Source organism: Neolamprologus multifasciatus, chromosome 1, assembly GCF_963576455.1.
Source record: "Neolamprologus multifasciatus chromosome 1, fNeoMul1.2, whole genome shotgun sequence".
Lineage (NCBI taxonomy): Eukaryota > Metazoa > Chordata > Actinopteri > Cichliformes > Cichlidae > Neolamprologus > Neolamprologus multifasciatus.
This window is the reverse complement of record NC_140439.1, coordinates 17,424,402-17,442,463: the sequence shown is the minus strand read 5'-3', so window position 1 is coordinate 17,442,463 and position 18,062 is coordinate 17,424,402. Positions and strand designations below refer to the sequence as shown.

General features: G+C 37.9%; 1 protein-coding gene across 1 annotated transcript; it reads right to left on the bottom strand.

The window, feature by feature from the left end:
- Positions 1–417: 417 nt before the first annotated feature.
- pkd1l3 (polycystic kidney disease 1-like 3) lies at positions 418–16,386 on the bottom strand. The gene is made up of 23 exons (XM_085155191.1): positions 15,985–16,386; positions 14,285–14,374; positions 14,161–14,186; positions 14,033–14,066; positions 13,802–13,893; positions 13,614–13,676; positions 12,544–12,702; positions 12,348–12,454; positions 12,145–12,268; positions 11,933–12,055; positions 10,700–10,919; positions 10,373–10,554; positions 10,033–10,263; positions 9,830–9,931; positions 8,311–8,489; positions 7,597–7,743; positions 7,309–7,511; positions 6,525–6,712; positions 6,196–6,328; positions 5,268–5,463; positions 4,927–5,155; positions 4,633–4,717; positions 418–3,491 (listed from the first exon to the last, which is right to left on the bottom strand). Exons 1-23 carry the CDS (start codon positions 16,313–16,315, stop codon positions 3,445–3,447), a joined length of 3,291 nt encoding a protein of 1,096 aa, XP_085011317.1. The 5' UTR covers positions 16,316–16,386; the 3' UTR covers positions 418–3,444.
- Between the last annotated feature and the right edge of the window lie 1,676 nt (positions 16,387–18,062).

The window sequence follows — 18,062 nt, the reverse complement described above, 5'->3', positions numbered from 1 at the left end:
ATTGTTAAATACTCATCATTACCGAGCTTCTTAAACTTCAAGGTGTATTTGTATCAGAAAAATTGTATGGTTTCAAACCTTTTCCATTTGAGGGCGATGGGACACAGATGTAAAATGGCAACATGTATGGAAATCTGTAATATAAAACACTTACAGCAATATAAGTAGACTTATGTACATGAATGATTTAACTGTATAGGAAAAGGAGTTTGGCAGCCGGGAGTTGTTCAATATTTGACAAATCTGTTTTATATACACTATCTCCAAATAAAGTTTTCTTTTTGCCCTTTTGAATGTCAGTTTTACAAAATACCTGCACTTTTTTTTTATGACTGAACAAACAAATTTGCAATTAAAATCCTGGCAGGCGAAAGCAGCCAGACAGCAAACTGATTTGATTAGATGTAAAGTTTGAGAGCAGAGGAAAAAGTTCGTGCCATTGTGATCTTGTGCATGGGTCTTGTACTGTATGTTCACCACTCCATTTGCCTTACCTTTCACCTCTCATCCGAGGCCTTGCCAGTCTGTTTTAGGATTAAGCATCTGCTATCCACCAAGACTGGACACATAATGCGTTTTTCAGTTTCTAGTTGACCTTATTTGCGTTACACTCCACAGATTGAGTTTTAATTTGCTTGATAGATTTAAAAAAATCTGTACAGGCACTAGAGGTAGATGTTTCTAATTATTGTGATAAGTGTAGTGAGAGGTTTTTTGTTATTGTTCCTGTAACCTGACTACACCGGGCTCTGCTTGCATGGCGAATAGACGGTGGCCTTGAATAATATGACTCAGCGCTTTGAAAAGCTTCCCCACTGGGTTATACGTGCAGTTAATTAATAGTTTTACATGAGCTGGGAAAAACGGAGAGATAATTAACACTACAGAACTGTGATCTGCTCACTGTCTTTTCTATGTTGGATTGTTCTTTCATGTTAAACTTTAAGACACAAAATAGTGTCTTGTTGCAAAAAATAGTTCCCCTCCCCCCCAAACAATGTATACTACAATAACAATTTAATAAAAGACTATTTGGAACTGGAAAGCTTGTAAGGTCTGCACATAATTTTCCATCAATTTTTCTTTTTAAAAACAACCTGTAATGCTCAATGGTAACCAGCAGAGGGCCCTAATGTTAAGGGAAAGCTCTGAAAGGGAAATCATTTTTTCAATGATGTAAAACATACTGCGATTTAAGTTAATGTGAAACTAACCTCTTTACATAATGGATCCTTTCAGTTATCGCAACAGTCTTGCATCAAGTCATACTTGACCCATTTTCTGTTTGACACTTGTGATCAATACAGGTGTGAGTTAAGAGCGACTCAATCATGTGAAAACTCATCCTGTTAAGTTTTAGTGATCATTTGGCTTTGGACAGTCTTTGTGGACTCTCCCCTTTGTTCTATCTTTGAGTTTCTAAAAGTAGGATGAGAGGCAGAGCCTTCAGGTATCAGGCCTCACCCCAGCTGTCAGTTTGGATTTGGGAAAGATTAGGCTTAAAATTTTCCTTTTTCCTAAAGTTCATGTTTTCTCTTTCATAGTTTGTTTTATCTGTGTCTCCCTATCGTCTCCTTTTTACCTTTTCTCTTTTGCCTCCCTGAGCCTGCTTATCCTGGAGGTTTCTTCCTGTTGAAAGGGAGTTCTTCCTACCCACTGTTGTCTAGTCCTAATTATAGGCTTGTTGTTGGTTTTCTATCTAATATTGTAGGATCTTTACCTTACAATATAAAATGCCTTGAGGTTGCTGTTGTTTTGAATTGGTATGAGATGAATTTCTTAAGTCTTGTAGTCTGTGGTCACACTGTTTTACACACTTGTGATAATATTTGTGTTTTTCTGTGTGTTTGAGCCGACTGTTTTTTAAACTGGTGTCCAAAAAAGACTCGAGAGTTGTGTTTCCAAGGGTTGGGATGCTGTTGAGATGAGCAGATCCCAACAAACTAAATGCGGGAGTGTGTTTGTAAATAGTAAGTGGACTGCTTCTTATATAGCACTTCACAATTCACACTCTGACGAACGCATCAGAAGCAACTTGGGGGTCAATGTTTTGGCCCACGATACTTTGGCATGTGGACTGGAGCAGCCAGCCACTGAACTCCCAACCTTTAGTGGACGATCTGCTCCACCTCCTGAGCCTCAGCTAGGGAAAATGTGGATGAACATGTGTGGGAAGTACTAAAGCTGGGAGGTAGTTAATTTCTTTTTTTTATATTGAACTTATAAAAACATACATACAAAATTTGCAAGAGGTTTAGCAGTAATCATGCAAAGGTCACAAATACCACTTTTTGGTTCAGCTTTCCAGGGTGATCTGGTCTGATAGTCTTTGTGCACTGATGTATTTTACTAATGCAATGACTGTTAATTGTTATGTAAGCTGCTGGTCATCTCTGGGATTCACTAGGGATGCATACACAGATCAGCACATCTCTTTTTGACCCGAGTTCAATTTTATAAATCATTTAAACATTAAACATCAACTAAGCGACTGCAGATTTTACCAGAGAGCTGTTTATTGAAATTCACACATATAATACTACTGTATGACACCAGTGAATAAATAGTTTAAATCATTTGTGATTAAGCACAGAAGATCTAAGACAGGACAATCAGCTGTCTGAAGAACAGCTTGTATTCCCAAACCAAAAGCACAAACTTGAATGAGATCTGTTACATAAGCCTTTTAACTGAATGAATCTCAAAGATGCAGCCAAGAGTGATAAAGAGGCATGAAACGCACTTTCAGAATCAATTACAGTGACAGGAGTGAAATGAAAAATGTAATCAATTAATCATTAGCTCCCAGATGGGCAGCAACATAAAAGCACCTTCGCACTATTTCACACAACTTCATTTACAGTCAGCGGATAGGAGACAGTGAACGCTATTAACCGTTAGAATCATAGGGAAGCATTTAAACAGAAAACTGTGTTAAAGTTACTGAAAAATAATTCTTTGCAGGTTTTTTTCTGTTGAAATTTTTCCTATTTCTCCTGGATCACTACTTTATTGTACTTTATTGGATAAAGGACAGCTTTTTTCACACTCAATGATAATAGTTCTTAACGTGTTTACATATGTCTGAATCTCTATGTGTTTTGCACTAGCATTAAATGAATGTATCAACAGTTTTTTTAAAAAGGAAAAAAAAATCTCTTTTTCTCATACATAATCATGGTGAATTTCACATGCAAGAACAGTTATTTAATTGCCCATTAGTCTGACTCACAACTTCAAAAAGATTTTCATAGGCACTGGAACCTCTGTACACATACAAAACACCATGATGTGTAATGCGACTCTATATCCAGAAAGTAAAACTTACAATAAGTGCAAAAGATTTTCTAAGAAGCGGGGGGGGGGGGGGGGGGGGGGGGGGGGGGCATGTGTCGCAGCTGTGCATGTCAGAGGAGGCAGCTCATGTCGTCAAATGCAGTAACCTCACATCGTGTCCCTGCCGCTGTACTGTCTGCACTTTTCCTGTTGCTCTGTTAAATGGAGAAGACACAACTGTAAGACTCAAAGCACTTATCTCAAACTCCGCAAAGGGTACATGGATACACAGATGCATGAGAGAAAGGTAACAGGAAAAGAAAAAGATCAGTCCTTTATCGCTGTCAACAAAATTCTCGGTGTGTGTGATCTGCATGATTACATCAGAGCTCTCGGGAGCCAAGCTGAAATAAAGTGGAAAAGGCTTCCCGGGTCATCTTCGTGAAATATGAATGAGACGATTGCAGTAAATCTTTCCTGTGTGTTGAATAATATTTAGACACTATCTCAGGTTAATATGAATCCATATATTTTTTGCATGTTGGTAAATAAATTCTTCCAGTTTGAAATATGAATGATTATTTTTACATGTACACGCAAAATAGGTTCATCCAACCTGTTTCATTTTCTGTGAATTAATGAAAACTTCATATTTTCTGATTTCAGGACAGCCTGGTGACCACCTATCTGACCCATTGTCCTCTGACAGGAGCTACAGGCCACAGGAATTATAATACCAAGGCCATTTGGACTCTAAGTCAGTGCAAACATGTAAAATGAAATCAGTCCACCACAATTTTGCTTTTTGCAACAAATGCATCCTTGTTGCATCTACTAATTTTTATATATATTCATGAATCTAATTGTTTACATTCAGTTGTATAAGACTGATACATACACAGATGCATGTTATAGTGTTATAGTGGACAATATGTTAAGAACTTTAATGCACCAAACAATAGCAGCTCTCCTAACATCATTATATTTTAGTACGGTGACAATAAGGCTTTCTAATTTTTTTTTATTTTAAAAAAAGTACTCCAAAAAGAAAAGATACTGTTTATACACTGCTGAGAAAAATGTCACAAGTAGAACAAAGAGGTCATTAAAGAGAGTAACAAAAGTGACTCGTTTATTCTAATACTACTGATGATTATTATCAAAGAAAAAAATGTTTATTTAATTTTAATATCTATATTAAATATCTATAAAATATTATAAAAATATTTATAAAAGAGAAAAAATGGGTACTTTTTTGTAAATATAAAAAAATTATTCAACAAAAACATCACATCACAGAATATACTTAAAGCTTTGTTCTGGCTGCACAGAGACTACAGAACAAGTTTTTCTTACCTAACAGGACTTGCTCAACTTCTTCACTCTCGTCTACAGCTACAGGTTTGAGCAGCAGGGCAAAAATCACAGCAACGCCTATCACCTGTGAGAAAAAGCAGACCGCACAAGAAACGAATAGTGTTGCATACACGTTTGCAGAAATTTCAAAAACAGAAACAAACTATAACATTCTGTAGAAACCCAAGTATCTTCAAATACATACATCATCTCAGAGCGTGACATGCAGGAAAACACTTCAGATTATCAGCTAAGCAAATTGACTTAAAAAAAAGGGGGATTTATTTTACCCACCTTTAGAGGCTGCAGAATAAAGATACTTTCGAAAAGGGAGAGGCCCAGAGACATGACCCACTTGATGGACTTCTCCTTGCCGTACTGAAAGCCGTACAACAAGGTGAAGAAAGTTGAAATGCCGCTGATGGACAGCAACAGGAACCAGCCTACAAACACAAACCACCATGGCAGCCAACAGCCCAGGATGGTCGTTGCCTTCTTCTTTGGCTTCTTTGCAGGAGGTGGGCTGGGTCGGGACGAGATGGACAGAAAAAACACACGCATGATGTACCAGTTCAGTATAATAGCACAAATAGCTCTGCAAATATTTTTGTCTCACTGGCAGTTGGAGTACTGACCAGTAGGCCAAGTGGCTGCTGAAGACCATCTCAGTCTTGCGAACCAGTGCGTTGGTGTAGTTGAGGGCCTGCTGGTACTGGTCTAGAGTTGCAAAGTATCTGAAATCCAGTTTCTCCAGGCACATCAGGAGATGACAGAGACTAGCTAGGAGAAACTTGCTGCAGTACACCAAGTGATGGTCGCTCTCACTCTCTCCTGAGAAAGATTTATATTCAAACATATACATAAGAAGGTAGTTACATTTCTCTGTGCGTGCCCGGGCATGTCAGGCCTTGAAGTTACCTCTTTCTGAGAAGAAAGGTAACACTACTGTCACACTACACAAGGCAGAAAAGTGCTGCTGCTTGAACTGATCAGACAGAGGAGAAGTTATTTGCCTAAAACTCAATTTGAATAAAAAGAAATAGGTCCTAGCAGTGTGCTACATGGAAATATTTAAAAGACACAGCTGATGGTATTGATGTTTTTTTCCTGAAAACATAAAAAAAAGAAAATAAGCCTTAAATACAAGCGTCATGTTTCTCAGCACCGTTGTTTCTTTGAGATAGGTCTCCCTCTGTGAATACTGAAGTCTGAATCATAAAGTTGTGCCGAGCATTTGTTAAAGGTAAAATGTGCACTGCACAGCTGCCTTAGTAAGAAAAAGAGTATAATGGTTACAAAATTTAAGTTTTTAGATTGTTTGAAATAACTGTTGATGGGGAGAGAGCAAGGAAATAAGCGTTCACTAGCCTTCTTATTGGTTCTTCTCAGTTAAAGTAGCAACAAACTGCTGTATTCATAAGCTTATGCATCTTATGTACTCTTTTATTAGTTTAAGATCACTAATAGTATGTTGCTTAAGTGTATTCATGTTATATTATAAACATTTTATCTGTCTCTTTTTTCTTTCCTTTGCTGAGATTAAAGTGAATGAAATAAAACTACCTTGCATGTGCTGAATTAATTCATTCAACCTGTCCAAGGCCGAGAAGAGATCAACAACAGACTCCAGTCTGTGCATCTCTAACATCTTGTTTCTTGGGCTCTTGCTCGCCAAAAAAACGATCTGCTCTACATCCTGTTGCAGGGAAGAACAACAAGTACTGAATTATACATGAGCGGTGCACTGTTTCACTGCATAGATATGTATGTAATAGCAAAGGAGAAGCCAGAGCTACACGGACTATGACATGGACTATATTCAAAAAACATCTCAGGCTTGCAGGTTCTGTGATGAGTACGGGTCATCTGACAAATATAAACATGTAACGCACCCTCAGCACAGTCGGTATGTTAACTATGGGGGGTTTCACGTTCTCCTCAGGGTCAGCTTTTTTAGATTTTGGAACTATGCGAGGTTTGATGCTTCGAAAGATTGTGATGATGAGGATGTTGATTGGGAACATGAGGAGACCGCACTGCACGCCCACCATGAGGTCCTGCCAGGTCATCTTTATTGAACCTGGACAGACACAACAAAGGACACGGTGATGATGATGTGAAGCAACTAATACAGGTCCAGCTAATAACACCCAAATAAACAGCTGCAAACAGTAATGCAATGTTTTACTGCAGTGTTCTTTCTCAGTTGATTTTAACAGAAAACTGTGTGCGATTGTTTGCTCTCTGACCTCGTGGAATCAACTTTACCTTATTTCTGTTTGAATATTGAATATCTATCCATACAATAGCAAAGTGTGACTAAAGGTCACATCAACAGAAGATCCAAGTGCAGAATGTAAAAACTCAATAACACATAGATCTGCTAAGAAAGCAGCAGTTTTAACAGTGTTTGGCCAGGTGGAGTTAGTAAGGTTCTGAGTTTGGTGCACATCTGGATGCAGATGTGTTGTAGGTAATTATTAAGAACCAGTCATGTTCACCTTTGGCATGCAACCTCGGTCCTAGATACGATCGCTTGTAAGCAGTAATCCTTATCCAAACACTGCTAATATTAGCACAAAGAGCAGGTTCCCCTCCTGAATTAAACTTTGTTGTTTGATGCTAAGAAACAGATGTAATCAGTAATCAAACAATATTCTAAGACTTTGTAATCACCAATTGAAAAGAGTATTGTTGAGTTTGGATCCACAGGGATGTTCCAGAAGGCGATGTTGATGGCCATGGTACAGAGCAGAAGGCACATGCAGCAAGAAACCCTCTGGGCACGTGTGAACGGGCTGCGTGAGGGAGGATCCACGATGGACACCCAGATGTGTTCGTCTCTAAATCCAGTCGATGTCCTGGTCTGGAAAATGTTCCTGAGAGAGGACAGAGAATAAATAATATCTTAATGTGAGCGATGTGATGAGCAATTTATTTTCAGCAGTGTAAAGGGACTCTAACCTGAAGCTGGCAACCTCGTTGACTTTTGCAGCATTGAAGGTTTTCTTGGTCATGCCGTCTCCGCGCTCAGAACTCAGCCAGCATTCACAAAAGAAGTGCCACATGTGTCGCGTTTGGAGGTCCTGTACAGTCATTTTGTTTATGTACCTTTAAAGAAAAAATATACAGAAATGAAAGATGACACGTTTAACATTTACCTAAGGAATTAAAATCATGGAAATAAAAAGCAACTTTGCAAACTAGGAGCACCAAAACAGAAAAAAAAGAATTCAGTTATTTAACTCGCCATACCATGTGAAAGAAACACACACTTTCACATGGTATGGGTCGTCATTAGTAGGACCCAAATCTATATATTCATAGCCACACTGTAAATCATACCTTGCTTTATCATCTATTTTACTCTAAATAGAGTCACAGTTAACAACAGACTTGAAACGAATAAATAAGAGCATAAACCCATCAGGAAGGTATTTAAAGGCATGTTTAAGTACCTTATTGCACCCCTCGCTTTTGACTAGCCCCTTACCTGTATAATACCAAATCAATCTAAGTATAAAAACCACACAGCTGTCTGTGTAGTATAGTAGTCTTTAAATAGTTGCCAGCTTTTCAACACGTATGAGAGAAAACATTCTCATTTCTGATGAAAAGCACTTCATCCTGATCTGACGTAACGCCAAACGATCTACTTTTTGCTGCTCATGTCCTTACCACGATGGATGACCTCCAGAGTTGTCGTGCTGCAGCCTGATGGTCTGCACTTCACCCAGTGGGAAGGGTGTGGTCAGCACGAAATAATCGACAGATCCTCTCTCAAACACGGGCTTCTCTGGGTCTGTGAGAGTGTGTATGTTACTCTCTGCTTCTGAGCCAATCAGCTTCACTGTGACCTGCGGGAGAGCACAGCGTACCGATGAAGTGACCCAGACTGTATATACTTGAAGGACCGCACTATTTTTGGCCTTGTGCAACAAACTGTGAAGACTTGACATAACCGGTGACCGAGGTTTCTAGAGTGATTTCATATGTAATTTCAAACCGGCTTCCATTCATTTAAGCACCTTCCCTCTTCTTGTAGATATAATATTAGTGCTTGACAAAATAATGTTAGGAAAACACAAGTTAACAATATTATTTGACATGTAGTCCTTAGGAATTTCTTTCATACTTCTTCATTTATAGTTATTATAGTATTGTTGTTATAGTGAGAGACTCTGTCAACCTATCCAGTAATCCAGTGTCAGTGGGAAGTTGTGAGTTGGCTGTAAAAGAGTCTTATTCATTAAAGACAGGTATGTCATCCTGTCTGAAAACAACACTAAGATGCCTGTCTGAGCGTTGAATCGGGTTTGTTTTCTGTAATCATCTCTTATCCACAGTGATTGTGGTTTATAGTCTTCTACATGTAGCAAGATTTAAATGAGCCTATCCTTTAGGGAGGCGCCCATATTTACATAGTCCTTTTTCCGATGGGCGTGTTTGCTTCTTGTTTGCCTAAATGGAACTTTTTTTTTCTTTTTAACAAATATATTGACTTGTTTTAAATGTAAATGTTCTTTATCAACTAAATTCCCACATAAAACTGAACTGAATCCATTGCCTGTCTGTAAGGTAGTGAAATTTTTTGTTAAACTGTCAGTGCTGCATGATACTGCAAATTTTGGCATCAATCTGATACTGTGTAAATACAGGGCCAGTATTGTGAAGATCGACTCTTTGCAGGGGAAAGCAATGGGTCATGATGCATCAGATGAGTCATCATCAATTTGCAAATTCTAAACACATTTTAATGACCACTAAAAGCTGTGATTTATACTTTTCACAAAACTTAGTTAATGCAACAAAGCAACGCTTCTCAGCTTTTTGTGCATTTTGAAACTGAGACCTGGAATGTTGAAGTGTCTCTAAAGCTATATTGTGCCATCAGCTACAAATAAAGACGTGACCATCAACACGAAAGGCTTTAGAGATTTTTAATAGAGCATGTTTGAGGTATATTTTTCATTAAAAAAAATATTTAACACAGTTCAGTGGACTACATACTGAACTTAGAGGATGCAAGCAAAGTATCAATCCTATTGTGATAGTATCAATAATACTAATTCCAGCGCTGGTATTAGTATTATTGATACTAAGCGCCTTGAGATGACTGTTGTTGTGATTTGGTACTATATAAATAAAACTGAGTTGAAATGATATTTTGATTGATGTCAGTGGAAAAAGGACTTACATTGGCACTGGTTCCAGCGTTTCTGCGGCGTCCAGTTTGGATGCCGATCAGGTAGCTGTACTGTGCAGCTGGGTGATTGTCCTCCAAGAGTGTCATCTTTCTCTGATGGTTCAAAAACGTACAACATTATGATGTTAAATAACATGAAAATAAACATGCAAAAAAAGGCTGGATTTATGAAAACTGGCGGGAGACAGGCTGACCCTTGTGCGTGCCCTCCGGTCAGCATAGCAGGCCCACAGCAGTGTCATCAGGTAGAGTCCGAAAAATGCACACAGCAGGGCCAGCACCACATAGTTCTGATTCACAGTGGCAAACAGCTCCGCAGTGCGGGATATGTCGACGTAGTTTGGCATCACAAAGAAGGAGCTCCCAAAGACAGTGAGGTGATTACAGAGACACTGCGTTCGGTGCGGAGTGCTTTCTTTCCCCACCTGAGGAAAAACCCAACACATGACTGACTGGTACTCGCCTATGCTACTTTAAGAATATTATAGTGCATGCAGAGCCAAATGATCAGATTTTATCCAGGGGAAAACATACCATACAGCCTTCAGTGCTCCATTGCTTTGCATCTGTGTTCCAGTACAGGCACTTGCTCATAAAAGTGGTGATCTTCAGGATCAAGTCCTGCTGCCGTTCAGAATCAGAAACTCTTGTATCAATATACCAAATCCCAGGAGTCTTTTGTAACATCTCTGGTGTTATCATCCAGCGAAAGCCCCCTAAAGCAAAAAAGCAACCCCCCCCCAAAATAAAACTTAAATATACTGCATAAATAAGTGTTTTTGCTATGATCAGTACATATAAATAATACCAGAGCGAGGTGTGGCCATTCTAGTGACCTAATTTGACTTTGCTGACAGCTACCTGTGCGGTTCAGTACAGTTCTGTTGCTGTAGTATGTGTTATTAGGAGGAAACCCATGAGACAAGAGGAGAACCAGTGACACATTCACATTGGGCTCCACGCCGAAGAAGATCGTCACATTAGGGTCTGAGACATTGAGTCTAGTCACCGATTTTGAGTTTTTCTCTAACACGACAGTAGTATTGATCAGAGCTGCAGCATTTGGACGAGCCAAAAAGATCTGGTGAAAGGAAGGAAAGAATTAGTGGCATGAAGAAAAACATCTTATTTCAGTCTGTGTGCTGAAAAACAGGTTTTAAAATTAAATATTCAGATGTTTTTGTTTTAAAGCAAGCTTCCTAGTATTAACCGATCCATCTTGATTCATATCTAATCAGTTATTTACTAGTTACATATTAGAAACTATTAAAACTATAAACCAGGCATCACTGAAAGCTTTACTGTACTTACACCTCCATTCTTCTAACTGTAGCTACACTAAGAAAAGTCACCTCCTGTGACAACTGACATTTGAAACAATTAGCAAATGAAGGAACTGCTGGCATTCCTTATGCAAAAATTCAATAAAACAAAAAAGTAAAACTATGACCTTAAATCGTGTTATTTTAGTAAAGATAATTGACACTAATCACGATGTTTAAACTGTTAATTATTAACGTCATGTTATTGATACATACGCATATAATTGATCTCATCTAAGTAATTGTGCCTTTGTGCTTCCAGTAGGTTATTGTGCACTTTCATACCTCCCGGTACTGGTATTTTCAAAACTGACAATAAAACAAGATTTGTGATTAGATTTTTTTTTCTTAATTTTTCTATAGCTGTGATGTCACTTTTGTAACTGTGTTGGGTGTGTTGACTGTGCGGAGAAATTTGATATTGGCAGGTGTGTTGGCAAAGAGGAGTTCAGGAAGACAGCATGTTTGGAGTACACTGAGGATGAAGGCTTGAAAAACAGTATGTAAGTTAAATGACTAAACATTATGAATTTTTGGACTTTGTATGTGATTATTTTTAACCGTTTTTATGTTGTTTGTTTTGTTTTGTGGCTTCATTGTCTGTGTAAGCATCTCAGCATGTTTATTATGTTTTGTCTAATTGTGTATTTATTTTTGTTTTTCTGTCTTTTTCTACTACAACTGCAAGACACTGCAATGTCAAAATGTCCACTGTATAATGAATAATGTCGACTGAGCTGTTCTCATACAGTAAGCAGTAAGTTGGCTGTACCTCCACCCTCTCTGTCAGGTTTGCCACCTTAATGTCCTGCGTTCCATCACTAAGTGAAAGGCTGCACACACTCCCTGTTATGTTGTCTTCAGATGGATAGGGATTTTCATTGAACGTAGTCATCTAATAGTGACAAATGCTCAGTTAAACAGGCTGTGAATGTCAGCAAAGATAAAAACACTAATGATGATAACACACACACATACTCAGACCTGAGAGATGACGTTGCTGTACTTATTAAGCAGTGGTCCAAGCACTGAATTTGAAGGGAGCTTAGCGGAATTGCCAACTTTTTCTGAACCCAGCACTGAACTGCCAACATCAGCAGGTTTTTGTCTGATGGAGGGCGAAATTAATTTTATATGTAAAAGTTTTTAAAGCAGAGGCAAGTGACATTTTAAAGCAAAATACCCACCTTTTCTGATAAACGGTGCCCATTGGGTATTCCATGACAAATTGGTCCTCTCCTGATAGCAGGTTAGCAACTTTCGCAAAAACCTTAAAGATATCTCCAAACCAATCCTGGAGAAGAAAAAACATCATTCCAGTGTGAGAACTGAAACAATAACAGAGACATTTATGTTGCTGGTGATGTAGTTACTTGAACTTACTTTAGAGTTTTGGTTGTTTTTAAGATTGCAGTTTTTCAGTGACAGACTCAGGATGGCACTGCTGCAGTTAAGGATGTGATTGAGTGTCTTGGTGTTGTTCAAAGCAAATGAGACGTTCAGTAAGTCAACACTTTCCGACAATTTTCTCACGAATGTTTGCTTTTGGAAGAAAAAGGAGGGAGAATTTAGCACAGAATGAATATAAAAACATGAGAATAAAACAGTAATGATGACAATATGGGCATATCAATGGAAACCCTAAGCAGCTCACAGAGCTGGAGGGAATTTGGGTGGAAAAACCTGATAAGATATTTTATTACACCTCACCAAAAATCTCACTATGAAGGTAACCCTCCCACTTGCTGGAGAAATTGTGGAAATACAAATGCAAATCACTATCATATTTTCTGGGACTGTCATGTTATTAAAGGGAATACATGCAGAAATACAAGAGACATTTGGAAAGTAAAACTCTATTTTTTGGACTTATGCCAGAAGGATGGACAAAGAACGATAAATACTTGTTTAATATTTTACTGGCAGCAGGCAAAAAAGCCATCACAAAAAAATGGCTTTCTTCTGAGAGCCCAACTATGAACATGTGGATGAACATCACAATGGACATTTACAGGATGGAGAAAATGACAGCAGATGTGAACTACAAGAGGGGCCTGTTTGTATCACGATGGAAGAAATGGATGGACTATATTAAAAAACGCAGGCCAGTTTTTGATTTTGACGGTGTTAACTACTAGAAGACTAGAGGAAATATTAGTTATATTAATGGAAACAAAAACACGTGCCTTTTTTTTCCTTTGTATTTTTTATTTATTTTTCTGTTTTGCATTTTTTTCTTTTTTCTTTCTTTCTTTTCTTCTTCGTTCATTCCTTTTGTATGGATATTTTTGTTGTTTAAATACAGAAAAGGGGAGGAGGATGTAGTGACAAATTGCTGAAGCTGATGGTATTGTACAGTAATTCCTAAATGTCAATTAAAAAAAATAAAATAAAAATAAAAATAAAACAGTAATGATGAAAGTGTTCTTGCTTTCCTAAATAAAGGTACCCACCCTGTTGCTATCTGTCGGTTCCTCTGGTGTCACGTCCATCGTATGTAGTACTCTGTCTGCGTCCTGTCTCAGAAACAAGGGACAGCTTTTAACTCTGGGGTACTTTTTATAAAAAAAAATATTTGCAATTCAAAGCTCCTCATAATTTATAAAAAAAATATGTTGATATGTAAAATGAATTGTCTCACCTTGAGAAATATGTAAATGTTTGAGGTTTTCAAAGCATTTTGAAAATCGTTAAGGTTTCGAATTAAATCTGGAAATAGATCCCTTTTGTGCCCTGGAATTAAAGAGTATGTGATGTTTAACAAGGTCCAGTAAAAAAAAGAAAAAGACAGAGGAAAAAGCGATACAACACTAGATTTATGTCATTTAGGGTGTTGAATAAGAAGACACAAATAAAGTGCATTCTAACTTACGAAGTTTGGTTACATGGCTGGAAATTTCGGTACACTACAAAGAAAACATGAACAAGGGGGACAATATGAAAGCTGAGACTTGGAGGCTTGCATGGCTTATTACTGCCTGTGAAATTGATTTGTCTTACCTTTGTGTTTGAGGGAGACTGTAAACCTTTAAAACACAAAGTTATGTTATGAATGAAAGAGCACAAATGAAGAATGAAAACATATCTGGTTAGGTTAAAGCTCGGATGAGAAAGCTTCACGTACTGTGGGTGCAGAGGAAGCCTCTTTTCTTTTTACAGTCAGATGTTACGAGCTGGAGAGGATTCAGTTTCATGTATGTGCATGACGTGTTTTCTGTTGAAAAGAAATGGCATTAGGAAAGGTTAGTTTTTGAGACAAAGGTTTAACAACGAGACAACAACTAACAGGGCTGCAACTGTCAATACACGGCAATTATTTACAAATCAATAATCTATAGGTAAAATGTAAACAGATGATCCCAAAAGCCACATAATGCCATGTGTAAAGTCTTCTCATTTCTTGCTTTATGTAATTAAAAACACACATTTGAATGATCATAACACAGGTGGATGGAGCAGATTTTCCTTTTTGATCCTGTTAGTGTTGTGGGAATCTTGTGAGGCAAATATCTCATCGTAGAGATAATCCTTCAGGTACGGAAACTTGTTTCTGCTAGTTAAAATTTTGTATTATTATCTAAACATTTTGACCTAATAACTTGAAATTTCAAGCTGTTTTCTCAATGCTTGAGAAACACAAAAAGTTTTCTTTGTTACAGATGTGGAAACAAATTTCCATATTCTGGAGACATGGGTGTAAAGTATAAAATATATAATCAAGGAGAAGAGTTATCAGCACAGGTGTTCATTTAGTTTTGAAGGGTTTCATTTCACAGAGATTTCCATATACCTTCATTCCTTGTCCCTACATCTACTTTCACTTCTAGACAAGAGAATATGCGCTCTCCCACAGCTGGACAATATGCAACCAGGCTATCCTTGAACCCTCTGCAGAAGACCTGTGGTTAGCTCATCGAGCTTTATTCAGGCTCTACCAAGCCTGACTCGTCTCACCCTCCAAAACAGGCCTTGCATGAAGATGCAAAGTAAAAAAAATCTTAATCCCTCACAGGAAGCAAATAGTGTTGGAAATCTTATTGGGTAATTTATTTATTGTGATCTGCAAGTTTGTCTTATTTTATGACATGAATCTTCTTTAAAAAGCAAAACAAAACAAAAACAAAACAAAGCATTTACACACCCAAGGGAACATATTCAAAAATATTTAAATTCAATTGCTGCTGGTGACATGACAAAAATTCAAATGAAACCCAGCCTTTTCTCAGCACACAAACGTCATCAACCTCTCTTACGTTTATGTCAATTTATTGTAATGTATAATTATTTCTTCTTAACGATATAGTGACCTGAACTTACTTTCAGGTCTTGGTTGATTTGAAAATGGCAGTATTTCAGTGAGAGACTCATGATGACACTGCTACAGTTAGTGAAGAGATTTGAGGGTTGTTTAAAGCAAACAAGACATTCAGTCTCTTTTTTAAGATTATTTTTATGGCATTTTGATTTTTTAGATGCAGACAGACAGGGAAGTTGAGTGAGAGAGAGAAGGACGTACTTGCTCACACAGTGGGCTAAACTGGTAATCGACATTCAGTATCTTATTGCTTGCCAACAAAATTATTGTGATTAAACATTAGCACCCACCCCCCAAAAAACAACAACAACAAAACAAAACAAAACAAAACACTGGTGATTGATCAAATCAAACAGCCAATTATTACTTTTTTCTTTTCTTTTTTTCCCAACGTCTGTCAGACATGCCTTCACTTGAAAACTCACAGGCCACAAAAGCACAATAACCTGTGCAACAGAAAATATAATTACGGCACCAAAATGCATGTTGTGTTTGTGTATTTCACTTACTATTGGTGGATTTCCAGTTATCCTTTCCAACTGTCTTTTCAAGCCACCATGTGTGATTGAAGTTGGTGTTCCAGTCTCGGGTTATGTTGTCCAAGAAGATTTTGGTTGGGTTGTTCATCACCTTCAGGAGCTCTCCTCCTTGCTTTTCACATCTGCTCCTAGCCTGGGAATAGGTTTTTGGTTCTCCAACAAACTCGAAACATACATTTCTGAAAACAAATTCACACTTTGCCGTGAAGTTGTTTCTTGGACAGTTCTCGGTTCTTTCAGCTACACACAGAAATCCAGCTGAAATCCACACAAAGACAGCTGTCCGGAGTACCGTATCCATTGTTATTGTTCTGTGGAGAGCACGAGCGCTTAGTGCTGCTCGAACTGTGGCTGGAACAGATACTGAGCAAGGTCACTTCAATCCATCACATGAAAATCAGAGAGCTTTCTCCAGAGAAACCCTGCATATGTTCTTAATACATTAGGAAAATCACCCGAGACACTCAAACAAGATGCAAACTGAAGGAATCACTCGGTGTCATTAAAGGCCAGTCAGGCTGACCTTCTAAGAGCAAGGACAATTCCATTGTTTGATTTGCAGTTAACAGTAAAAACACTTTATTCCATTACAATGACATTTTTCCCCCAAAATAATTCTTGAATCAACGCTTGCCTGTCTTCATGTTGACTTTTTGTGAGAAGCATCTTCTTATTAGTCATTTGCATTTTCTTTTCTTTCTTTGTCTTCTTTTTGTTTTAGCTGTCCATTGTTATGATCCCTGTAGTCTACTGTTGTTCAGTATTACCATGTTGTTATCAGAAGTTATGAAGTTTCATTGTCATATGCACAGTGGAGATGAACACAATGGTTTACAATGTACAGTGAAATTCTTATTTTGTCAGTCTCCCTTCACACAAAACAATTATAACATTCTAATAATGCTATAATCACGACAGTGAGTGGTTCCCGTTACTCATCCAGTCTGAGAAATCACTGGTTGAAGTGTTTGTGTATTTATTGATTTCTTTTAAGTAATTGTGTTTTATGTATATTATGGTTTTATATTTTTACAAATGCTTTATATATTTATTTATTTTATTTATTTTTTTCAAGGTTTATACCTTGTGGTTTGTGTGTGTGTGTGTGGGGGGTGGGGTGGGGGGGTGGGTGGGTGTTGTGTGTGTTTCTGTCTTGTTTTTATGGACATGAAGTCTGCCAACAAAGATTGATAATAAAATAACAATGAAGATACAAGAAATTTACAAAGGAAAGCACAAGTAATAAATATGCAAAAAAAATTAAATGAGTTTAAAGAAATGCCTTGAGCTAGTCTGGAAATATATCTGTCCCAGTTAGTGCAACAGCAGAATATAATAATTACAGTAACAGTGAACAGTAGTGATGGGGTGGGAGAGGGTTGTGCTGACATATTCAGGAGTCTGATGGCTTGTGGGTAGAAGCTATTTGAGAGTCTTTTAAGAAAGAAAGTGTACTTTATTGATCCCCGCGGGGAAATTCCTCTCTGCATTTAACCCATTCACACAGTGAAGCAGTGGGCAGCCATTGGGCGCCCAGGGAGCAGTGTGTAGGGACGGTACCTTGCTCAGGGGTACCTCAGGGTAGCTGTTCAGGGGAATTGAGCCCCCAACCTTCCGATCATGGGGCCACCACTCTACCTACTGAGCTATCCCTGCCCCCAATTAATCATTAATCATTCATTTCAGCCTTCTGTACAGTTTACCTGAGGGCAAATGTGTGAACAGGTTGTGTTGTGGGTGTGTATTGTCTTAACAACCCTGCTACTGTAAAGTGATGTACTGTGCAGTTTTTTACCACATGCTTTCCCGAACAGTGTACATCTGTAGAAGTTCCTGAGGACTTTGTGCAATTTATTTAGTGTTTTTTTCAGTGGAAAAAAAAATCACACTGATGGTGTAGAAGTCTGACAAAAACTGTATGTATCAAATATGATACACTAGGCGTTAAGAGGTTAATACTTAATCAGGTCTCTCTTCTTAAATTCTCTGCCTATTCCCTGTTTAAGGCATTATAGTTAACTAATACTAAACTAAAAAACTAAAAAAAT

Excerpts from the sequence above, each read along its gene's own strand:
- pkd1l3 (XM_085155191.1), bottom strand. The coding sequence starts at position 16,315 with ATGGATACGGTACTCCGGACAGCTGTCTTTGTGTGGATTTCAGCTGGA. Across the intron at positions 7,512-7,596 it reads AACGAGGTTGCCAGCTTCAG|GAACATTTTCCAGACCAGGA; the intron begins GTTAGAGTCCCT and ends GTCCTCTCTCAG. Across the intron at positions 6,329-6,524 it reads ACATACCGACTGTGCTGAGG|GATGTAGAGCAGATCGTTTT; the intron begins GTGCGTTACATG and ends TCCCTGCAACAG.